Source organism: Heterocephalus glaber, unplaced genomic scaffold (genome assembly GCF_053883595.1).
Source record: "Heterocephalus glaber isolate CG9 unplaced genomic scaffold, H.glaber_assembly_v1.0 deba00000738, whole genome shotgun sequence".
Classification (NCBI taxonomy): domain Eukaryota; kingdom Metazoa; phylum Chordata; class Mammalia; order Rodentia; family Bathyergidae; genus Heterocephalus; species Heterocephalus glaber.
Window position 1 is genome coordinate 2,598,045 of NW_028258161.1, and position 26,010 is coordinate 2,624,054.

At 40.6% G+C, this 26,010-nt stretch overlaps 1 protein-coding gene and 1 pseudogene across 2 annotated transcripts; one reads left to right on the forward strand and one right to left on the reverse strand.

The window, feature by feature from the left end:
- Positions 1–354: 354 nt before the first annotated feature.
- Positions 355–21,074, reverse strand: Tada1 (transcriptional adaptor 1). Of its 2 annotated transcripts, XM_004865193.4 has the most exons (8): positions 20,848–21,074; positions 16,851–16,942; positions 16,535–16,600; positions 12,356–12,453; positions 6,306–6,515; positions 4,469–4,620; positions 2,126–2,288; positions 355–1,534 (listed from the first exon to the last, which is right to left on the reverse strand). In XM_004865193.4, the coding sequence occupies exons 1-8, from the start codon at positions 20,919–20,921 to the stop codon at positions 1,382–1,384; spliced, it is 1,008 nt and encodes a 335-aa protein (XP_004865250.1). In that variant the 5' UTR covers positions 20,922–21,074; the 3' UTR covers positions 355–1,381. The 2 variants fall into 2 exon arrangements, with proteins under 2 accessions (XP_004865250.1, XP_021100307.1); XM_021244648.2 differs by lacking the exons at positions 12,356–12,453; positions 16,535–16,600; positions 16,851–16,942; positions 20,848–21,074 and adding an exon at positions 8,044–12,320.
- A 2,085-nt stretch (positions 21,075–23,159) lies between these two features.
- LOC101721099 (nibrin-like) lies at positions 23,160–25,609 on the forward strand (annotated as a pseudogene).
- Positions 25,610–26,010: the final 401 nt, after the last annotated feature.

The window sequence follows — 26,010 nt, forward strand, 5'->3', positions numbered from 1 at the left end:
ACCGGGGATCAAACTCAGGTCCTTGCGCTTGCAAGGCAGGCGGCAGAACCACTTTATTCATTTAAGTATCAGCTCAAATTCTTCCAAACTCAAACTTCTTGAGGGTTATCTCACCTAAAATTCTAAAGGGCTCATCTCAACAACTGAAACTAAGCTGCTGATTTTTTTCTTTTTAGTCTTAACTCTACACATCTCAAAAAAAAGAAATGGCACACCTTAAGAGGAACCTGCCTTTCAGTCCTCATCTAGTACATTTGTTTGAAAAGTCTCTGCCAAGATCTCATAAAGCAGGGTTTTTCCTGTTTCCATGCAATGTACTATTCCTTGTATGTTTACTTTAATAAAAACAAAAAATTTTCTCCCAAAACATTTATTTGTCACATTTAAAATGCAAAATCAAATACACAGATCCAGATATATGAACCATATCTACATATCTATTTTTTAGATCTACATAAACCCATCTATACATTCCAATTTATCCATCAACACTATGAATAAAAAGCAACATATCTATAAAAAAAAACAAAGCTGGTTATCAGTAACACTATCAAATGTAAATTATTTTCACTTTATGACTTGAAAGGACAGAAATAGCTATTTCAAAGGAATGGAATTACCAAGCATAAATCCCATTTGTTTGTATAGCTATCTTAACACATTCTATAGGAATTAATAGATAAGCATGTCAGAGTCTTTGGACAGATTAATGCTAAAAAACTTCAGTTATAGGAACACATTTATAAGATTAATTGCATTCCAAGAGTTTTTTTGTTTTGATTGTGGTTTTTAATACAAAGAAGGGACTTCTGTCTAATAGCACAGCATTTCCAAATCAACTGTCTTTTGGGGCACTATGTGTAGCTGTTAAAAATTAAAATGGGTCACTAAAGGAGTTATCTGATTTTTAACACTATACAGTTTATTTTATCCAACATGCATGAGTACAATTCTTCAGGAGAGGCAGAAACTTTTAAGATACTTGCCAGATACACAGTATATGATGTCACTGAGCACACCAATGTCCTGCTAATCATGAGAACTACGCTATAACAGCTTCTTCATTCTATGATGTCATCCATCTTACATGCAGACCATAGGACACTAAACCTCAGATGCCTAAACATCCCCATTCTAGGCACAGAACTCCCTTAATGCCTGATCCTGGAACTGGGAACAAATACATATAAACATGGGTCATTATCAGATTTATATTAATGGCTTCATAGTAGCAACACAAAATGTACTCAATGTCATATTTCCATAGGAAAGGTTATATATATACATATATATACACTTCAGTCTTGAAATGTGAACCCCAAAACATTCAACTTTCAATAATCAGTGACTTGATGAGAGCTCCACACCCTCAGATCCTAACTCAGCAGAGCAAAAGCCCTTCCTTGGCTGCCAAGCGCTGGCGGTGGATTTTGTCTTGCTGCAGCTCTTCGTGATTTGGGTGCCAGAGTTTCATGATGATTCTTTCAATGTTAAGGGCATACACAGTATGTGTAGGAATGACTTCCCTGTGTACCTGGGATAAAAATGCGCAAGTCTTCAATTATTCTTTAGTAGACTTGTTTTTCTAACATAAAAAATGAAACCAGGTTTATACCAACAAAACACACAACCTATAAACCTTAAGTCAGAATCCAGTGAATCCCAAATGAGATAATAAGAAAACAAGGAGATTGTAAGGTTCTAAAATAGGAGTAAGGGAACAAAGGGATTGTTTTTCCTTTTCCCTTTTTTAAAAATTAGATACAGAGGATAAGGAAGGTAAATAGGAAGGACTCCTGGACTCAGGATTTGGAAAATAAGGCTAGTATTAATGCTTTAATAATAAACAATAAAACATGAAAAACATCCAAAAAGTAGGAAAAAAAACTAATGAATATTTTTGCAGACCTGAAGAATCTTTTTTTTTTTTTGAGACAGGGTCTCGCCATGTAGTTCAGGCTGGCCTTGACATCACCATGTAGCCAAGGATGCCCTCAAACTCCGTGATCCTCCTGCCTCTGCCTCCCAAGTGCTGGGACCACATGTGTACGCCACCACGCCCAGCTCTGAAGAATCTCTTAACCTGTCCATAAGTCCAGATAAACTCTGAGGAGTCAAGAATTACCTGCAAAGCTTCAAAAAGGTCATACATGTTCACTGGAGGCAAAGATGCAGGCAGTGTGTCCCCAGAGCAAGCCAGTAAGAGTGCGGCCTGCTGCTCAGTGTCGTCAGGGGGTGGGTGAGAAGACAGATTCTGACCAGCACAGGGAGTAGAAAAGGCTGGAGGGCTGAAAAGAACAATTTGAGAAATAGTCCCAGCAAGTACCATGGAGACACCTGAATAACAGAATACAGTGGGTTGCTAGAATGCGTTTTATTAGTAGTGCCTTTAAATGCATTAGAGACCCATTCAATGTATACATGAACTATTTTAATTTTTAAAATTTTAATTTTTAAAATCAACTCATCTTTTAGGCTAGAAATGAAGTATAATCAACTACATTTACCCAGCTTCCTCCACAATGTTAAAATAATTTACTTAGCTCAGTGTACTGATTCAAAACTGTTTCTTGCTCTTAAAGAGCTTCCAGTTAAAAAAAAAAATTTAATAGAATCCTAAAGCAATATGAAACTGAAAACAAATGAACTGGAGAGGAAAGTGTATAGTAGTGAGACAACAAGCTCAAAACTAAACAGGAAAGATACAGCACAACAGGCAAAGTGGAGGGTGGGAGAAATCAATCCAGATCTTGCTCATTTCTCCAAGTAGAATACAAGCAGAAAAGTCAGGCATGATTTTTACTTTATAGTACAGTGGGAGATAATTTGTATAATCACAAAGAACATAACAAGGAGGTAAAAAGAGAGTGGGGCAGCAACTAGTGTGCGTTTGAAGCAACACACAAAAGCAGCCCCGCTGGAGCAGCAGCCATGGAGAGAGAGAGAAGGGGTGGGGGGGCAAAGGTCCCCGGGGACTGGCCAGCAGGGGAACAAAGCCTCCGGGCACAGAGACGCTGCCCCCAACATGCCCCACTATGAGGACCATTTGTTTGGTTTTCCCTACAGAATAATGGCCTACAAATGAAATCAATGCCAGACAGACAGGCTTGAATGAGATGTAATCAATGAATCATCACACATCAGTCTCAGCAGAGAGCACAGGTTAAGGTGGTGCTCAACAACCTAGGCCTTGCGACCCTCTGGAGGTCTCCCCGGCCTCGAAATGGGCACTGGTACAACCATCCACAACACCAACTGCTCTGTCCAGTTCTCAGCTGTTGCATCCCACCTGCCTGCCTTTTCTCTTCCTTTTTCACCACCATCACTCCTGCCGACCCTGCCAATCTTACTTTTCTTTGAACTTGTAACTCCCTGTGACTTCTCTTCTCCCTAAACAGCCAGATAATCAGATACACAAAGTCCGGTACTGAGAGAAAATTCAGTCACTCCTGTAACCATGAAGAAAATGTTATTATTGCTTTTTCCTTCCCAAAGGCTGAAGATCAGACTAAACTTTTCTTGCCGTGGGAGTGTGGGGAAGAATGGGAGATGGAAGAACGAGAGAGAGAGAACATGCAGATAAAGGTAATCTAGGCCACCTCACAAAGGGCTGCCTCAGGATGTAAGAAAGGTCCTGGGAACCCTCAGTGGAATGAGGACATAGGAATCCCAGAGCTGAGCTTAGAGACCAGATCTGCACAATGAGAGACCAAAAGCAAACACAAGACCCCAGCACAGGTCCCCATCTTGAGCTACAGCTAGAAGAGTCAGAGGACCTGGAGAAACATCTGCCAGTCCTCCTTCCGCTATGAGAAGCCCAATCACAGGCCATGCATCAGGCTGAAGGCAGGCCTGCTCCCCATTACTCAGGGCCACCAGGAAGCACTGCCCAAGGGGTCTCTGTTCCACACCTGAGAGTGTGGGCAATCACATTAAACCCACATGCAGCAGCCCAAACTCTGGGACTTCTCTTCCGATAAAAAGAGTGCCAAGGGCTGGGGATGCAGCTCAGTGGTTCCTTGGGATGCAGCTCAGTGGTTCCTGGGGATGCAGCTCAGTGGTTCCTGAGGATGTAGCTCAGTGGTTCCTGGGGATGTGGCTCAGTGGTTCCTGGGGATGTGGCTCAGTGGTTCCTGGGGATTTAGCTCAGTGGTTCCTGGGGATGTAGCTCAGTGGTTCCTGGGGATTTAGCTCAGTGGTTCCACCACCTGCACCGCCTGCCCCACAAGCACAAGGACCCGAGTTCAATCCTCAGTACCAAAAAAACAAAACAAAACAAAAAGAGTGCCAAAACAACTCACTAGACAGCATGGGAGAATAAGACCTAAAAAATAAAACTGTATTGCTGTCAAAGGCACTTTAATCCTGCAAAAACACAATAACCCATTGTATGACAGTGGTCATTACATAAACTCAGTGTAACCCACTAGGCAAAGGGGAAAAGCCAAAATTACAAGAAACCACTTACTTTTCTATTAAGTTGTTGTAAGCTACCACACTATTCTTCAGGTAAGGCTGGGGGGTCACATTACTGCCAAAGGCATATTTAAAATGGCCATCTCGTAACCGATAAGCTTTCCTTCTGGACACAACTGAGGTCAGTATATCTTTAAGGTGATTCTGTAAAAACAAAAGAAATAGCACAGTCTCTTCCAGTGCAAATCATAAGTCTTCTACTAATCAAAAACTGTTTGTTGAATTTAGATGGAAATGTGGGACAGGCTAGCACGTTAGAACCACAAGAACTTTAATAAAGGAACTATAGAGCCATCCTAGAGCAACAGGGTATAGGAAAGACAGGGAATGCTGAATATATTACTTCGCTTTAAAAATGGGCTTGCTCTATATGAAATTTATTTTAAAAGTTTTTATGTTGCTAAATTGACTCCTCTCTCAAAAGTGACATAGTAAACAATTTATTTTTTAAAAAGAGGCAAACTAACTTAAAACTTGGCTTAAAATGGGATAAAACGGCCACTCAGACATCCGGCAAATCACCAGACCATGTTCATTCCCCTGGTATCATGTACCTCAGACCTCTCTGTCTCTCTCTCTGTTTCTCATTTTGGGTTATTTTTTTCCTCCTTTTTAAATTTGCTTTAAACCAAGTGTGATGCCATATTGAGTCAATGTTATTCTCTCACAGTATATTCTATAAGAGGTGTGGGTTTTTATTTGGTCAGGATGCTAGAAAGTGCTAAAGTAGCATGATCAGTGTGAGCAGAAGGGTTTTTAAGAAGTATGGAAAAATGTATTGGCTTTGACGGCAATGAGATGTAGTCAGCTGCCTTTGAAGAGGTTTTATCTGGTCAGTGTTGCGTCATTTTCAAAAGTAATAACCTGTTCTGACAAGTGAAGATAGAGTTGAAAATGGATTTGAAAAGGGTGTTGAATGCGATTAGATTATGCTATTTGGACAATAAACTCACCTTGACCTTAAAAAAAATGGGATAAAATGTCTTAAGGTCTGGTGTTTGTTGGTTATCAAAATCCTTGCATGGAAAGAACACTTGCTCTCTCAAAAGCCAAATAAATAAGATATATAGGAAATAAACACAGAAGAATTAATTTCCCTTTATCCTTACAAGAGCAAGTATGTAAGAGAAGGTTGGAGAATGTCTGTGAAAAGAGACAGAACTGGCCCGCCCTACAGTTATGAATAGGGAAGGCAGCATAAGATGGGTTATTTCAGTTACTCCAATAAGACCATCTTCTGCCAAGACAGTACTGTGCAATTTAATACTGGCTTTCATAAAGAATTTATCTATGTATGTAACTTCCGGACATAGCTATTACTGTTTTGACATATACATGAGGAAAATGAGGCCCAGAGAACTGAAAGGAATTATCTAGTGTTACCCCAGTACTGTCAGGTCAGTGAAATGTATACTCTGTAAAATGACTAAATAAATGAATGCATAAATGCAACAGTGTGCTGACACAAGAATCCCATGTTCAGGCGCTAAGTCTGCTTTATTTAACTCAGCAAAAACAAGTGACCTGAATCATTAAGATTCCCAACCTCATTTCTTTCCTTTAAAAAGGTTCCCTTGTTGACAACTCAAATACCAGACTGAGCAGAAGTGTAAAGCCACCAGCAACCTTTCTGAAAGCTTAGTCTACTGACTGAAGGCAGTGCTTTAGAACGTGATAGATTTCTCCCTCAAAAGCAAACAACTTCAGTGGTGACAACTCTGTAAAACCAGGCTGTCATTTTGGTTCTTTCCTGGCAACATCAACTTCATACAACACACAAGCCTATCACACTCAATCTGTGAAGTTGTTTCTGCCAAGAGCAAACCAACCTCCACCGCATAGACCACAGCTGACACGGCCTCCTCGGTCACGTTGTCCAGCCCGTGCTCGTAGGCGGTCACTATCATCCGCCCCTCCAGCTGACCTCGGGTGGGGAGCATCATTGTGTGGGAACACAGCTTTAAGTCGTCGTCATCTTGGGGATCCTTGGCCACAAACTGCTGAGCTCCAGAGAGGGGATTCTGAGGCTGGAATCTATGCTGTGTATAAAAAAAAAACTTTTCAGAATCATTCACTGCAGTAAAAAATAATAAGATACAAAAAAAGTAATCCACATGTTGAGGTGGAGATCCTGTAACTTAGTATTATACATGTTACGTTATATATGTTATATAACATGGGGAACAAATATTAAAAGGTAAAAAGGTAACTCATTCATCAAAAAAAAAAATCACATCCATCATATGGTAATAATGAAGACATGAATTAAAGGGAATAATATTTGTATTCACAGTTTATTCAATTAATAAGTAAGTGCTCACCGGACATATGCCCCTGTGCTCAAAATAACAGAAAAGGGCCGGGGATTTAGCTCAGTGGTTTCGCCGCGTGCTGGGCAAGCACAAGGACCGGAGTTCGATCTCTGGTACCAAAAAAAATAACAGAAAAGAAAGCTGGGCATGGTGGCAATCCTATAATCCCACCACTCGGGGGAGGCCGAGGCAGGACTATCACCAAGAGTCTGAGGTCAGCCTGGACTACATAGTGAATTCAAGGCCAGCCTGAACTACATGGTGAGAGCCTGCCTCAAAACAAACAAAAACAACAACAAAAAGAGCAAAGAAAGTAACAGGAAAAGATACACAATTATATTAAAAAAGTCAGAGAAGTTTAAGTATAAGCATAAATAAGTGCTAAAAATGAAAACTTATAATTAATGCTTCAATTAAGACTTAAGCCTAGCTAACCAATATGATAAATCTAATAACAAATGCTCCAAGATAATGCTGCAACAGCCTGTTAACTATATAGTTACGGTTATTTTCTACTTAGAATTCTCAACACAGAACCTACCTAGGACACAGTTACACTATCTAAAATCTTTTGCATTTATAAAATTGCAGCTTTCCTCACAAAACTCTTTTTTTTTCAGTACTGGGGATTGAACTCAGAACCTTGCGCTTGCCAGACAGGCGTGGCAGCACTGTACTACATCCTTGGCCCCTAATTTTTTTTTTCCGGTACCGGGGATCAAACTCAGGACCTTGCACTTGCCAGGCAGGCCCAGAGCCACTGAGCTACATCCCTGGCATTCCTCTGGAAACTGATGGCCCATGCATATCTCCATCATCACTGGGAGATACATTCCCGGTGCTCTGGGTTAAACCCAATGAAAGATTTTGCAGAAACCAGGCACAGTGGCACACTCCTGTAATCCCAGCCACTCAGGAGGCTGGGGGAAGAGGATCACAAGTTTGCAGTCAGCCTGTTTAACTTAAGAGACTCGATCACAAAATTAAAAAAAAAAAAAAAGGCTAAGGATGTATCTCACTGATACAGCACCCTTGGGTTTGATGCCCAGTAATGCAAGAAAAATAATTTTTGTCATAAAGATAGTTTGTCCCTGTTTGCTTGTATTATAAAAAACAATACCAAGGGCCAGGGATTTAGCTCAGTGGTTTCGCCGCCTGCCTGGCAAGCTCAAGGACCTGAGTTTGATCCCTGGTACCAAAAAAAAAAAAAAAACAATACCAGGCTGGAGATTTAGCTCAGTGGCACCATGCCTACCTGGCAAGTGCAAGGGCTTGAGTTCAATCCCCGGTACCAAAAAACAGCAACAAAAGTATAGCACCCAGAAAAGAAAAAAAAAAAAAAAGAATTAAGATGTGTTATGTACATGTACCAACTCTCTATGATGAATGTAATCATTATGTATTGAACATATGCACTAATAAAAAACAAAACAAATATTGTTACCTTTCAATTTTCCAAGTATAAAACTGTATTTTATATTGAATGTGTCTTTTTAAACCAGGGGTGCCTTTCTGGAAATGCTAAGACCCTACAGACTGAATATTATTACTGATATAAAACACACGGTGACCGCCACCAGCATCGAGAACAGAACTGTCCCCAGTGCAGAGGTGGTGAACTTTCCCGGCCACTGTACCACCACCCCCAGCACCAAGGAGCAGAGGTGCCCCCAGCGGAGAGGAGTTGAACCTTCTGGGGCACTGTACCACCACCCCCAGTGAGCACTTAGGTATTAAGAGGAGGTGAGCCACACCAGCGCTAGCAGGAACCCCCCACTCCCCCACCCTAGTTAAATAAAAAGATACATAAACAACTCTCAAAACAACACTTCCAGATCACCTAAAGCAACCCCAAAGGCAAACGAGATGCAACAATCTGATACTCAACCACCTGGACTCCCTGAACTGGCAACAAAAGAGAATCTGGAAAAAATGAAATCAGAAATAATTTCTCGGGCTGGGGATTTAGATCAGTGGCTCCATCACCTGCCTCGCACCTGCAAGGTCCCAAGTTCAATCTCCAGTACCAAAAAAGAAAAAAATGCAGAAATAATTTCTCATATAAAAGCAAAGATTGTGCCCATAGTGCAAGACATGATTAATAAATCTAGAGAGGACTCAGATAAAAAAATAGAGGAGCTGAGGAACATGATGGAATCCCAACACAGAAAAACAAACAGAATCCATAAAACAGATGCAAACAGATTTCCAGGAGATTAAAAACTTCATTGAAAGTTTATGTAGCAGAATGAACCAAATTACAATTCATGATCAGAAAAAGAAAAATTTCTTTAAAATAGTAAGGGACCACAATAAATCAATCCAGCAGCTGCTAGACAATGCAAAGAATAACATAAGACTGACTGGAGTCAATGAAGAAACAGCAGAGAGTGCAGATGACATAAAAAAACTGTTTACAGAAGTGATGGCAGAAAACTTCTCAAGCAGGGGAAAAGAACTTGACATACAGATAAGGGAGGCATATAGGACTCCAAATAGTCTTGATCAAAAAAAATCTACACATAGGCATATAATTGTTAAGATTCCAGGAACCGAACAGAAGAACAAAATTCTTCAAGCAGTTAGAGAAAAGAAACAAAGCAAAGTCCATCAGAATTACAGCAGACTTCTCAACACAAACCCTCAAGGCAAGAAGAGCTTGGAGTGACATATTTCAACCCCTAAAGGAAAACAGCCTCCAACCCAGACTGATGTACCCTGCAAAACTACCTTTCAAAATTGATGGAGAAATAAGATACTTTCATGATGAACAGCCCCTGAGGAACTTCATGAACCCCAAAGCAACACTCCAACAAATTTTATACAGTATGATAGGAAAAGACAATGCAGATCACAACCCCAGGAATCCCAGCAGAATAAATCCATCAGGCATGACAAAAAATTAAACGCAAAAGGGGAAAATCAAGCAAAAAGAAAAAGTCATGACAATGATAAGTCAATATGTATTATAACCATCAATGTTAATGGTCTCAATTCACCAATCAAAAGAAATAGACTGGCAGAATGGGTCAAGAAGCAAGATCCAACAATATGCTGCATACATGAAACATACTGAATTCAAAAAGAAACTCACAGACTGAAAGTTAAAGGGTGGAAAACAATACTCCATGCAACAGGAACCCAAAAAAGAGGAGTAGCTATCCTCTTTGCAGATCAAGTGGATTTCAAACCCACACTGATTAAGAGAGACAAAGAAGAACACTACATCCTTGTAAAGGGAACAATCCAAGAGGAAGAGATAATAAAAAGCAATATATATGCACCAAACACTAATGCACTCAACTATATAAAACAAATACTAACGGACATGAAAAATCGAATAAACACTAATACAATAGTAGTGGGGGACCTCAATACCCCAATGTCACAAATAGATAGATCAACTAGACAAAAAATAAGCAACGAAATACTAGAACTCAAACTCTTGAACAAATCAACTTCACAAATGTTTACAGAGTGTTCCATACCACAAAATCAGAATACAGATTCTTTTCAGCTGCACACGGGTCATTCTCAAAAATAGACCACATACTTGCTCATAGAACATGCTTAAGTAAGTGCAAAGAAATTGAAGTTATCCCTTGTATATTATCGGACCACAGTGCGATGAAATTGGAGATCAATAGCAAAAGAAACGCAAAAATTTCATAAACACATGGAAATTGAACAACACACTTCTGAATAACCAGAGAGGAAATTAAAGAAGAAATCAGATAGTTCCTATAATTAGGTGACAATACAACATATTGAAATCTATCTCTCTCACCATGCACTAAACTAAAATTGAAATGGCTTAAAGATCTAAATATTAAAACAGAAATACTGAACCGGCTGGAACAGAGGTTAGGTAGAACTCTTGAAGACATTAGGATAGGAAAAGATTTTATGAACAAAACCTCAATTCCCCATGAACTACCACAAATAATCAACAAGTGGATCGCCTCTTAATAAAAAGCTTCTGCACAGCAAGAGAAACCACCAACAGAGTAAAGAGACAACCCACAATTTGGAAAAAAATTTTCACCTTCTGTTCCTCAGACAAAGATTTATTATCTAGAATCCAGACCTCCCAAATTTAAAGACCCAATCCAAAAATGGGCACCTGAAATGCACAGACATTTCTCAGACAAAGAAGTAGAAATAGCAAGTAAATACATGAAAAAATGTTCAACATCACTGATCATTCGAGAGATGCAAATGAAAACAAGGCTGAGGTTCTACCTCACCCCAGAAAGAATGGCTGCTATCATGAAATCAACCAATAACAAATGCTGGCGGGGCTGTGGGGAAAGAGGAACCCTGCTCCACTGCTGGTGGGAGCGTAGACTGGTGCAAGCACTGTGGAAATCAGTATGGGGATACCTCAAAGAACTAGGACTGGAAGTCCCATTTGACCCCACTATTCCACTGCTGGGGATCTTCCCCAAAGAATTAAAAGAATCATACCACAGTGATATATGTGCATCCATGTTCATATCAGCACAGTTTGTAATAGTTAAAACTTGAGAACAGCCCAAGTCCTCATCAACTGGAGACTGGATAAAGAAAACGTGGTTTTTTATAAAAGGAGTACTACTCAGCCATCAAAAACGAGAAATTAGAGACATTTATAGCTAAACAGATGCACATTGAGGCAATACTCTTAAGTGAAATAAACAGGACACAGATGTGTAAATACCAAATAGTTTCTCTAGCGTGAGAAACTGAAAGTGTAAATAAGGACTAAAAGGTATAATAGATAATGTGAAATAGGAAGAAAAGGGGCAAAGGGGAAGGGGAAGAGGGAGGGGTAGGGCAAAGGAAAGAAGGGAATGGAATTAACGTGAGAAAATGAAAAAATGGAAACAAAGTCTTTGTAAATAGGGAGGGATGGACGGGTTGAATGGAAGGCAGGGGAAGGGGGAAAAGTAAGAACCAAGAGAGATTATGTAAAGGTGCAAATTTCCAATGATGAATGTCCTTATATTGTACACCTAAAATGTACCAATAAAATTAATTAAAAATAAAACACAAGGTAAAGGTAGAAAGACATAAACGTTGGCGTTAGTCAATAAAGGTATCAATATCCAGTCCAGCCTTAAAAAGGACACTTTTAGAAAACTTTCCCTAGATATATACTGAAAAATGCAAGTTATTCTAAAATGTTTACCAATTTTGAGGTCAAAGGCCTACACTGTCCTAAAAGATCCAGGTCCCAGCTGGGCATCATCAGGAGCCTCACAGAGGCCTCCAGGCCATTACTCTTGGAAAAGATGCCTTCAATTTGAGAAACACTCCTCACTCAAGAAAAATATTTAGGAGAAGAAAAAAATAGGCATAGATTTGAATCACTGAAAACCAAGTGCTAATGATAACATATTAATATTTAAATAGTAAGAAGCAAAAATTTTAAACATTCCAACTTACAGCCTTTAAGACTCCCTAACCTCTACCCTTTCTTTTCCAACTCTACTACTAGTATTTTAATATATATTCAAAAGCTAAAGCTAGTTCATCACATTACCTTTAAGCCAATGGTTACCAAGACCTATTGGGGAATGACCTACATCAAATTTCTGACGAACAGAAGAAAGCTTTTTCTTGCCCTTCGGTTTTCCAGGTTTGGCCGCAGAGCCCCCTGTCCAGGGCAAAGATCCAGCACCTTCTACAAGACAGAAAAAGTCACCATAAGCGGAAATGACAATTGATAACTGCTAAGTTTGTTTTCATCTGGGACTGAAAAGGATGCAATGCTTAAGTAATGAAAATAAATCATGAATGCTCAAATTCAGATCTTCTCTATGCTTCTCCACAAAATTATAAATTCTCTCACGTCACATTTTGTTCTACCTGTAACCAAAATTATTTTTTTTTCCTAGGGATAGCTGTAGATATATTTTTTTAAGGACACGTGTTAATACACACAGGCACACACACTTATTGTTTCATGCACACGACTTAGTCCTGGACAGAGAGCCTTTTTTTGTTTTGTTTTGTACCGGGGATCGAACTCAGGACCTTGCACTTGCGAGGCAGGCCCCGGGAAACACTGAGCTAAATCCCCAGCCCGAGACAGACATTTTAAGAAGTTTTTTGTTTGTTTGTTTTAGGCTTTTGGGAGACCGAGTCTCGCTAATTCAGGCTGGCCCTGAATTTCTCCTTCGTTTTGTTTTGTTTTTTTTTTTGACCGGGGATCAAACTTGGGACCTTGTGCTTGCAAGGCAGGCAGCAGCACCACTGAGCTAAATCCCCAGCCCTTGGCTGGCCCTGAATTTACTGTGTGGCCCAGAGTAGCCTAAAACTCACAGTGATCCTCCTGACCCCGGCTCCCCAGGAGCTGGGATTACAGGTGTGCACTAGCACACCTGGCTTTAATTTTTTTTTTCTAAAATTATTTTTTTAGGAAGACAAATTTGTTTTTTACATTTTAAATTAATGTTTGTTGAGTGTTCTGTTTCTCAGTAGTATTATGAAAGCGGGGCAGACTGCTCAAGCCCAGATAGTGAACTGAGCACACGTATGTCTTCTAAAACCCTAGTTAAAATGAGAACAGAGAAAGGTAAGTGGCACATATCCACAGCAGAGACAGAAGGGACACATGGAAGCTACAACCCAAGAAAGGCAAGAAGGTGTCAAATGAGGCCGAAGCCCAGCTGCACTCACAAGAGTCTGGATGTGGAGACCATGAATTCAGTGAAAACCAGGCGGGATTCCGTAAGGCAATAAGTGATTATTAACAGCAGGTCTATATGTAAAATCATCCAAACACCTTCCCTCATCCCAGGGGCTGGGCTCAGTACAAAATAAAAACAAGAGGACCCTGGATCACAAATAAAGAATTTCAAGACAGATGGTAAAGCACTAAACCAAGCACGGGGCTGTCTGCACAACTACAGTGCATGCCCCGCAGAGGTGGCCAGCTCACTCGCATGCACGCACAGGACACAGGGGGACCCTGATGGGTGGGGTGGGGGCATGACTCTTCCCAGTCACGCTGAACAGTTTCTGAACTTACTACGGTAGCTGGTAAGGATGATGGGACCTGCATGCTGGTGTGTGGGGACCCCCTGCATAATGGCTGGCTTCTTGTCAGCTCATAAAGCTGTTTCCACAGTTTTATACTACATTCTTAAATTAAAAAGAACAACGAATCACCATACATCTGACCACATCCAGTAACATGATGCTTTAGTCCACCTTTCATACTACATCCAAATACCTGGGGCAGGACAGCTTTACAAAGAAAAGGGCCTTGTTTAGCTCACAGTTCTGGAGATTTCAGGGCACGGAGCCTGCATCTTCTTAGCTCCAATGAGAACCTCATGGCAGACAGCAGGCACACACGAGAGGGAAAAATATCACGGCCAAGTGGAAAGGCAGAAAGTGACTCAGGGGGCAGACCTTGGCTCACTTTTGTAACTCACTCTCTGACGAGCTCAGGATTCCCACGAGCACTTCCTTAATTTCTTCTAAAGGTAGCTCCCCCAGTGACCTACCACCACACCAACCTCTCAAAGATCCCACAACTGCTACACTGAGAACCAAGCCACCAACATGGGAGCCCTGGCAGACAAGCCACATCCAAATTATGGCCCCAGATAAGAAAGACCAAGTTAACTGAGCAAAAAATAGACTTCCAGAGAGGAAATCCAAAAAGACTGACAAATTCCTGTGCTATCTTTAGAAAAGTTTGAGAAGATATGTATTCATAAAATAAGAGAATGCTATAAAAACGGCTGGTTTAAAGAATGTATTAAACAGCCTAAAGAACTCTCAAAGAATACAGGGAAGAGATGTCTAATTTGATGATCTCACTTAGTAAGGTCAGTCAAGAAATTCTTCAAGGACTCCTAAGAAAGCGACTCCAGGTAAATGGAACTGGGTGCTAGCTGATGGCAAGAAAATGAACTGAACATGTGGAGGATCACGCAAAGGAGCAGGTCTGTGAACCAGAGCTCACAGGCTGCTGCTGCGGGACAATTGGGAGGACACATGGCAGAAGGGCCGACCCTGACCACAGGAGGGTTTCCCCCCGCAGCCTGCTTGACCCATCAGTTCCCTGTGGTTTCAGGGAAGTCTCGGGATTTTGCTTTGTCTTATTTTCTCAGCCACATTTGTTTCTGCTATCGGTAAGGACACACCACCCTGCAGAGTTATGAGCATTAAAGGGAACGCATATAAGGTGTCTAACACGCCGCAGTCACTCAATAAATAGTGTTACTAAAATCAACTTTTCTGGCTAGCTTAGAAAAACAGAAAACAACTCATCCACAATTGTTAAGTACAAAAGACTACATTTTACTTTTAATAGAAATTATCTTTGTTGCTGGCAGATATTAATTTTATTTTTGCAGAAATAAGTATGAGCGTCCAATGGAGAAATACATTCTTAGGTTCCAAATGGAGTATTTATTTGTAAATAACCAGTAATACACGCTGAAGAATATCAAGTTTTTATTTCATTAAAATCATCTACCTATACTTACTAACACCACTTCATATCTACTTGGATTTTTTTTAACTTTTCAAAGCATATTTTTATATTTTTTTACCTGCTTTTCCATGAACTTATAGGGTAGATATTACTGTAACTATTATATAAATGTGAAAGCTAAGACCCCCTAAATATATAAAGCTAGTGGAAAAACCTAACCTTGAACCCATGTCTCTTGGCTCCTATCAACCAGCTTTTATTTCTGGTCATTTCATTCACCTTCCGGGTGTTTGGCACTGTACAACATACCTACCTAATAAGTAAGAGACAATCCTTACGATGTTGGCTTTTCTGCTCAAATTAATTTTATAAAATACAATGAGCTATCTACGATCCAACTTTGAACACGAAGGAGGTACAGCCGAAGCCCACCTCTAAGCATCTAAAGAGAACACTAGGACTCGGTCGCAGCGGTGATGGGTAAGGCAGCAGCGACTACTCCACAGCAGCCTCCACAGACAAGTGCCCGCTGCCCACTCTGCTTTACATCGCTGACAACTTCTTCGAGAGTAGAGGAACTAGGGGTTCGACCTTACATGAATCTTCATTACACAACTGAAGTTAGCTATAACCGCAGAGAGGGATGATATAAAATACTCACCATTTCTTGATAAAGCATGGGATTTTAATACAAAATAATCAGAATTACCCTAGAAACTTGGGAAAAAACAAAAAACAAATCAACAAAAAAACTTAACCTACACATTCAAGAGGATCCAGGCTTTTACAAAGTCCGGGACAACTTTTATCATGCAAGAAGCTTTCAATGTACCTAATTATTTGTTTTTGCCTGGTTAAAATTAAGATAGTTTAAAGAGGTAAACTGTAACTCAATCTACCACTTAGCTCCAAAACATTAAGGAGTCAATATTTCTGACTATAACTCTAGGTTGATATGACAAGCTCAGTTTTCACCAACCTCCCCACTGTGCTGTATCAACACACATGCTAAAGCTCTGAATACATGTCCGGGGGCCACCTTACCTAGAATACCAGTCAAAGTCTAGCTTTCCAACATATACTGTGGTTTCCCCACCATGTAATTCATCTTCCCTACTATCAAGTACCCTGTCTTTATTCCCTCCCAACTTCTTCCTCACTTTTAACTTTTAAGTTCTCTAAAATGTAGGTGAATGTTACATAAAGACCAAAATAATATAAGTACAGGGAAGTCACCTGCTTTCAAATGGTTCTGTAAAAGAATCTGTATCTGCACAACAGTGACACACTGCAAGTATTTCCATTCCCTTACCTGGTGTAGAAACCAAAATCTGACAACGTGTAAGAATGGCCAGCAGGAAATCGTTGTGAGAATGGACTGAAAAGAGGAGGTTGTCAAAAGTCAAATACAAAATATTTTCAACATAAGAAAACCTCTACTTTAGTCTAGCTTGAAAGGATTTTTGAACATTCCCTACTCTGCTATCCTTTACATTTAATTTTAAATATCCACATTAAGATGACCTTATATATCATTACAACTAAAATTTTACTTTCCAAAAAATTTAATTTCTTGAACCTGGGAAAATTTGAGAACAGTAAACTAACACCCCAGAAAATTACTTTACCATTATCCTGTGTAAGAAGTCTATGAGCTTCCAGGTCAAACTCTTCCTTGCTGATCTTCTGTTTGAACCACAACTTTAAGTTAGCCCAGTACCTGCAGAAGTAGAAACAGAGTATTAAACACCACAGATTGTGCTTCTTCCCCAAGTTCACTTCACCTGCTTCAACTCCCAAGGAAGGAAATTTGACATTCTCTAGAATCACTGGCTGAATTATGTCTCCCCTAAATTACTGTGTGGAAGCCCTAAGTAACTAACCCCAATCCCTTAGCATATGATTATATTCAGAGATAGGACCTTGTAATAGGTAAGAGAATTAAAATGAGGCCACAGGCGTGGGCATTGATCCAGAATGGCTGGTGCACTTGTAAAAGACTGGGACACGGACAAACTCCCAACACACGCAGAGAGGCAACCTCATTAACACACAAGAAAGCTGACATCCGTAGGAGAGGCCTCGGAAGAAATCAAACTTCAGACTTTGAGCTTCTGTTACTGTGACACAACAAACTTCCACTGTTTAAACTACCCAGTCTGAGATTTTGTCATAGCAAGCCCAGCAAACTAGTACACCTAGGAATCAGAATACCAGCAAAGAAACAGAAAGCTCCCCCTACACGGGGACTGACAGATCGTCACAGAATTAGACTTGTGAGCCACTCAGCTGAAACCCACAGCTGCATCCTATCTTCTTAGTGACACCTTTCTGAAAGACCCCTTACTCTCCAGAATCTGACTACAGACTCACTTTAAAATGCATCTGTTTTATGAGAAGGGGAGTGGTTATTATACTTATTCTGGATGATGTCTTTCTTTTTAGATGAACTCAAGTTTTAATATAACTTCCTCAAAAATGGGCTTCTAAATATTTTACCACAAAGACAAGGCTACAAGAAAACTAAAACTTAAAAATAAAAATTACCAAGCAACTGGTAGAAAAAACAAATTTAACCTTTTATACCTTAGCAACATTGTAAGAAACAGGAGTAAAATATATTTTTCACATCCACAACCTGTTTTTTCATGTTTAAGGAATCCTTCACAGAACAGGATTATAAATGACTCTAAGCCTTATTTCAGCTCAAGCTCATCTTGCTTTCTAATGTTCCTCTGAGTTCCTAATGGAAGAAAATAAAAAAAATTCCCAAACGAGATAGTTTAACACTGCCACTTATATCCACAAAAGGGCTTCTTCCACAGGTGGAAGAGCTTCAAGTTATCTTAGTACGCACCTCTGTAAGTACCTGTGCATGTAATTAGATGCCAAGTTTTGGGTTTGTGTGAATTTTAAAACCCATAGCTTTTATAAAGTGGCACAAGACCTAAGACACTGTCATTTCACTTAAAAGCAAAACATGTTTAGCTCTAAAGCTCAGCAGCCTTTCACCTACTATGCACACATGACTCAATATGTAACCAGTAATTTCAACACAGTAGGTACTTTTGTACTACTTTTTTGGAGATGGGGTCTTGCCCAGGCTGGCCTTGAACTCTTGGGACTCAAGCGATGCTCCTGCCTCAGCCTTCAGACTGGCTGGGCACCTGGTTATCCTTTTTAAGAAAAAATACACACAGGAATAACAATGAAATGAGTAAAATAAATCTCCACAGAAACCCAAAAGTATTTTTATTCCACTATATCCAACAAAAGATCATAACAGAATAACTGACTACTTAAAAGCCCTATGCCACTGTTTCACGGGAAAGACATACATAGAACCCTATTTTGCACGAGTAAACTTGTTCCAGGACTAAGTCAAGGCTGTACCAGGAAGCTTTGCCAGCACTGTCTTCTCCATGACAAACCTGCCTGCCCAAAATAGAACTGCTATCAAAAGTTGAAGACTTGCTCCCCAGTCCATATTAATTCACAGCATAAGACAGGCAAATGTCTGCTTCCCTCCGCAATACCAGAAACAAGAGTTAGTCAACCCCTAGTAAGGGAAGGATGATGATGAGTGTAAACAGGTTAGACCAGGAAGCACTTGAGGTATCTGGAGAAAATGAACTAATCTATAACCAAGTCCTCAAAATATTAGGCATCTGGGGCCGGGGATTTAGCTCAGTGGTTCCACTGCCTGCCTTGCAAGCTAAGGACCCGAGTTCGATCCCTGGTACCAAAAAAAATATATATATATATTAGGCATCTATTTGAACATAAATGTGTACCATACAAAGCGAGTTTGCTAGCGAAGTCCATGTCCTTTTGGAAGCTCACACACACAACAATCTGACCTAACAGACATAAAGGACATTTGGGTCACTGGATAAACACTAATAGTTCATATGCAGGCTCTTTGAATAACCTTATGTTTTACCTATCACCTAGGACCACGTTTAAACGGCCAAGTTGTACAAAGCAAACTGCGTATGGAGAAATTAACATACAGCATCATTATAGACTGCTTAACCTCGAGGCAATTTTTGTGAACAGTTTAGCTAACAGAAGGGGAAGCAAGTCAACGAAAGAATGGAAACACAAATGCAGAACAATATAATACTGTACCATTAGCTGTTCCTAGCAAAGACACCTTTTCATTACATTTTTACTGAAGATTCATGCTACAGATGTACCCACATCTAGCCATATTTGACCAACACCTGATAGCTTTGGCCTTTAGAAACATAATAGGGAACACTAACTTCAAAAATATGCCTGGCAGCCCTGAACTGACTGTGTGTGAGTAGTAAGTGCGGGATCCTGGAGAGCAAGGTTATATCTAATCAGGGTTAAAATCAATCAAACACACAAACAAGCCATGTCCCTCAAATTCACTATAGTATGAAACCATTCACTTTCAAATATTTCTAAAAATTCTAGATGGAAGAGAGTGAAAGTGTAAGTCAGTATTACAAAAGTAAAAAGCTATAGCTATAGTTGAGTGTGAAAGCTGTCAAGTATACCTTTTAAAATAAGCATTTTTAATAAAGAATAGATTGACGGTAAACATAAATATTGACATGTTAACTTTAAGTAGGCCACTGTATCTTTGGAAGTCACTCAATGTTTACAAAAAACTAAGTAATTCCGCTGCTAAATTAATAGATTTTAATCCCAGTCTTTGTCTAAGTCTGATTTATTGTCTTTTGTTAAGATGAAAAAGACTTAATTGCCACCCCAAATTATCACATGGAAAAAAAACTCTGAAAATCACTTATGACACCCAGGCTAAATAACTTCAACCCAATGGCTGAAAAGAAGAAAAGTGTTGGAGAAAAAATATCCTCAAATTCCTTGTACCATCACTGGAAGCCATCTACTGGAAAATGAAGAAAGTACCATAGAAGTCATCTGGCAACAACCACACAGAGGACAATAATTTCAAATTTTAAAAAGTGCTTCCTAGACTCGGGTGGGGGTGGGGTGTTGAGACAGGATCTCCCTAAGCAGTTTAAGCTGGTTTTGAACGCATTATGTAGCCCAGGATGGCCTCGAACTTACGGCGATCCTCATGCCTCAGCTTCCTAAAAGCTGGGATTATACGAGTGCGCCACCACGCCCAACTGCTTCTTAGCTTTTTGAAAAATAAAACTGTAACAAGAATATATCCGATGTAAGGTCCTTCGGCGGTCGGTATTCCCTTGCCCTGCCCTAGCCCACTGAGCGCTGGGTCCCTGCGTTGACCCGGGCTCGGGGCCTGCTGCGCCGGTGACGTCTGAAGAGTAAATCAGCCGCCCGGCCTGCGTCCTCGGCTGGAAGTGGTCCCCGTGTCGCCTCCGCGTGGGACTCGCGTGGACACAACTGGGGCTCACACCTGTTTAAATGTCTGCTACGGTTACAGCCAGAAAGTAACAGTCGCAGCGCTGGGGATCTGGGAACCGGGAGGCCGCGTTCGCCCGAGCCCCGCCCCCAGGAAACCCTCTCGGCCCGGCCGCGGTGGGAGAGCGGCGCCCCGGGCCCGGCCCAGAACCCGCAGGGCTGCCCGGGCCCCGGGTGGTGAGCGGAGTCTCCGCGCGAGGTAGCCTCCCGAGGCTCTGAGAGCGCCCCCGCCGCCCTTACTGCTTCACGTTGTCCCCCAGGGCCTCGCTCAAGTTCTTCTTGGCCGCCTCCAGCTCGCTCACAAAGGTCGCCATTGCACGGCGCGTCTTGGCCCGACCGCACACCGCCTGGCTACCGCGACCCCCAACCGAAAAGCCAAGTTGGCGGAAGGCCTCGGCTCCCAGACCTCCAAGCCGAGCCTGGAGGCCCCGCCCCCAGGCGCTCCGAGGACTTTTGTTAGTTTATCGGCTCCGCCCGCCTGACTGTAGAGAAGGTGCCCAGAGACACTCGGCTCTCCTCCCTCATCCCGCCCCTCTAGTCACGTGACCCGCTTCACCTAGTCGGCACTGCACGCCCCACCTAAACCTGCCCGCCCGCCTGCCGGGCTGTGCAGCTAGATGGACTGGCTTCTCTCAGACCTCCAGGTCAAAAAATGCAATGTCTATTTTATGCACTTTTTTTTGTTTAAATTTTTGCTGAGCGCTAATCATCTGATAGGCCTTTTCGTTGTTTTATTTTGTTAATTTTCTGCCTCCACTACGATTTGTGTGTGAGTTTTGTTTTGTTTAGGGACTGGGGACTGATGCCAGTTCCTTCGCAATGAGCTCCATCCCCAACCCCTTTTAATTTATTTTGAGACAGGATCTAAGTCTCTGAGTTGACCAGCTGAGCGAAATTTGTGATCTTCCTGCCTCAGCCTCCTAGAGGCCTGGAATTACACCACCATGCCCTGCTAGGATTTATGTTTTATTTACTTTTTCTCCCATCCCTAGAGCAGCGCGTTGAGCTTGGTGAACGTTGCTTACCGAATGGAGTAATTATAGGAAACCGGAAAAATACATAAAGAAAAAAATGCTTTACCAGCCCCCGGAAAACACTTAAATTTCTTCGTCCCACCTCTTTCCCGTAATTTATGACCGTTCTCTATGTTTAATTTGTATCTTTCAAAAACTTAGCATAAGTGCTTGTATTATTATATTGTCCTTATATTTTAATGACAGCGTATAAAATACTCCAGATAGAATGTACACAATAACTTGTTTCTCAATTACTAGACAGATTTTCATTTTCTTCTCTATTAAAAGTGTAAGACCGTGGGCCTTACCAAACACTCCAAGGAGCTGACTGCAGTGAAGCACACCCAGGGATCCCAGCGGTGCCTCCAAAATGGAAGACCGTGGGCCTTACCGAACACTCCGAGGAGGGCTGACTGCAGCGAAGAACACCCGGGAGGGAACACACTGGACAAGTTGGAAAGTAAAACAGACCTTTATTAGTCTGGCCAGACGGCACTCCCAAAGCAAAGTAGCTTAGAGAGGCAACTGGCTCAGAGTCCAGGGCTGTTTTTATAGGGGGTTGAGGGGGAGGTTAACATGTAGATTTAAGAGAAAAGAAACAAGGGCTAGTGGTCGACTGTCACGTACTGATGGTCGGCACACACACACACACACACACACACACTCACTAATGGTCACGACTGTCACGTACTGATGGTCGGCAGACACATTGATGGATTGTCCTATAGATAGTGGGTCCGGGAACGTCCGTTCTCCAGGCAAACAAGGAGTTTAGTAATTTACCTTTGAAACTCTATGTCTGTTACAAATTTTATCTAACTTCCCAGAACTAACAAGCTTCTTAATCATTAGCTCACATTTAATTGCAGTCAGGGCTACAAGAATTCTAAGATTACAAGGTTTTGCAGTCCCACAAAAGTAAGTAATACTACAGGGAGGGAGGAAGTAAAAAGAATTAAAACCTGTTATGTGCTTGTACCAACTCCCCACAATGGATGTGCAAACATAGACTAATACTGCGATAATAGAAAATACTGCAAACATAGACTAATAAAAATAAAAATTTAAAAAGTAATACTGCAATAACATCTTTATACACAAAGCTTTTCCTCAGGATTATTATTTTAGGCCAAGGTCCTATAAATAGAATTATGGGATTAAATAGGAATATTTACGTGCATTTTGCTACATATTGTCAGACGCCTTCCAAAGCTTTATAGTAATCATACATACAACATACAAGATTAGTCATCCTACAGAGAATCCAGAGGATAAGCCTTCACGCATATTCATGTATTCATCCAGCTTCAAGCTGGTGCCCAACCTAACGCCCCAGGCTGCTGCCTACAGGGTAGGGGGTTGGCACTGCTCTTAGGTGAACAGAATTCACAGGGTGAGCTCCTGTTGTGTGCCTGGCATTCTTGGGGTGCTGGGGATATGAAAGCAAGCATGGAAAGGAAAGTTTTCCTCTCTGTCATAAAACGTCAGAGAAATTTTTGTCTTTTAAAAAAATGTTTACGTGGAGAAGCCGGACCCATGTGGAAGCTGCTACCTATCACCGGCCGGCTGGAGGAGAACCATATAGACTTTTGACTGGTGTTGAGTATGTTGTTGGAAGGAAAAACTATGCCATTTTAATTGACATTGATCAGTCTCATCAGTCGAAATCATGCTGTGTTAACTGCTAACTTTTCTGTAACTAACTTGGCATAGAAAAGCATTATTGAAATTTCTATACAGAAAGTAAACTTTACTATAAGACAGAAACTCTAACCAAAACTTACTCTCGTTGGACTAGTATTTATGATGTCACATTCATGATTTAAAGAGGAAAAGCACTGCCTCGCAAACCCAAGGTCCAAAGTTCAATCCCCGGTACCAAAATAAATAAATAAATAAAAAATAAAGAGGAAAAGCAGCAAACAGGTGAAATTCCTACTTTAACAATAAAAGATAGTTCTATTCCAGAATGGCCTTTCTCAAATTTGAAGACAGGGGATAGAGTTACCTTTGGAGTGTTTGAAAGTAAATTCAGAGTAGAATATGAGCCTTTGGTTGCATGTTCCTCTTGTTTAGATGTCTCTGGGAAAACTGCTTTAAATCAAGCTATACTACAACTTGGAGGACTTACAGTAAACAACTGGACAGAAGAATGTACTCACCTTGTTATGGTATCAGTTAAAGTTACCATTAAAACAATATGTGCACTCATTTGTGAACGTCCGATTGTAAAGCCAGAACATTTTACTGAATTTGTTAAAGCAGTTCAGTCCAAGAAACAGCCTCCACAAAATGAAAGTTTTTACCCACCTGTTGATGAACCAGCCATTGGAAGTAAAATGATCTGTCAGGACTGTAGGAAAGAAAACAAATCTTCAAAGGGAAAACATTTGTATTTTTAAATGCCAAAGAGCATAAGAAATTAAGTTCAGCAATTGTTTTTGGAGGTGGAGAAGCTAGGTTGATAACTGAAGTAAATGAAGAAGAAGATAGTTTTTTTCAGCTCCTGGAACTTGTGTTGTTGACATAGGAATAACAAATACACAGATCTTAATTCCTGATTCCCAGAAAAAATGGATTCACTCAATTATGGATATACTCCAAAGGCAGGGTCTTAGACCTATTCCTGAAGCAGAAATTGGATTGGCAGTTATTTTCATGACTACAGAGAATTATTGTGATCCTCAGGGCCAGCCCAGCACAGGATTAAAGACAAAGACTCCAAGGGCCAAGCCTTTCACAAGACTAGTCAGTCAGTGAAAAACTCATGTCAAGTGCTCCTGAGAACACTGCAACCTATGTAGTTGACACAGAATCGGACCAGCCACATACATGTATGTACTCAAATGAAAAGCCAAAAGCAATAAAAATCTCCAAAGTGGAACAAAAATGTGGATCATCTTCACAAGAAATACCCATTATAAAAGAAGCCCCCAAAACAAGCTCCAGTAATAACATAGCATCAAATACTCTGGTTAGGGCAAACATCCAAAACTATCAGCTTTCACCAACTAAATTCCCAAGTGTAAATAAAAGTAGAGATCACGCTTCTCAGCAGCAATAGCAAATACCATTAGAAACTACTTTCAGCCATCTCCCCAAAAAAGGGAAAGGGATGAAGAAAACCAAGAAATGTCTTCATCCAAATCAGCAAGAATAGTAATGTCTTGCTCTCTTTTAGAACAAACACAACCTGCCAGAACCTCACTATGGAAAAAGAAAGAGCAAAACCCATCTCAGAATGAACCTATGGACACAAAATCAGAAACCTTATTTACAGATTATGAAGATTTAAAATCCAGTGTGAAGAACTCTGACAGTGAATCTGTTTCTACAGAAAGTCTAAGATCAAAAAAAAAAAAAAAGATACTGATTTGGCCATACAAGATGAACTATAGGAGCAGTTATTCAAGAACACAAGACCAGAATTAGAAATTGAAGTGAAAGTTGAGAAACGAGAAGATGTCAACATTAGAAAAAAACCAAGATTGGATGTAGAAACAAATACCAATTTTGATGATAAAATAATACCAGAAAGTGACAAAATACCTCAGGAAAGTGAAGTTGGGAAGAAATGTGAGCTCAAGAATCACTGTGGTCAACTAAAGAAATATCTAATAATGATGAACTTCAGGACAGCAGTGAGATGCTTCCAAAAAGTTATTAATGACTGAATTTAGATCACCTGTGGTTAATAACTCCACTTACAGAAATCTGTGTGGGATAAATAATGATCATGGTCATCAACTAAAGAATTTCAAGAAATTCAAAAAGGTCGCATTTCCTGGAGCAGGTAAACTTCCGCACATCAGTGGAGGATCAGATCTAATAGCTCATCATGCTGGAAAGAAGGCAGAATTCAAAGACTGGTTGAGACAGGAAATGGAGGTACAAAAGCAACATGCAAAAGAAGAGTCTCTTGCTGATGATCTCTTTAGGTATAATCCTAATGTTAAAAGGAGAAAATAATTGAGAATTTAAAAAAGAAATTATGAGCCATCTCCTGCCTCACGAGCACAAGGTCCCGAGTTTGATCCCCGGTACCAAAAAAAGAAGGAAATTATGAAAACAAGCCTCCCAGCAAGCATTTACTTTAAGCCAAGATACATGAATACAGTGTATGGAAGAGATTTAAGCTTTAGTGGCCCAAATTTGTTAAATAAAATACACAAAACTCTAAAAAAAAAAGTTTATGCAAACATCCACCTAAGCATCCCTCACTCCCCCCATACACACACATATGCACTATCTAGTGAGCACACCTTGGCATTCACATCTTCTTATGAGCTGGAATCAGTTTACCTGCTGGCCTCACACACCCCAGCCTTCCCCAAAAACCCCACACTGCAATCTGCAAGCTAATTAATGACTTTCTATAACGAACTCT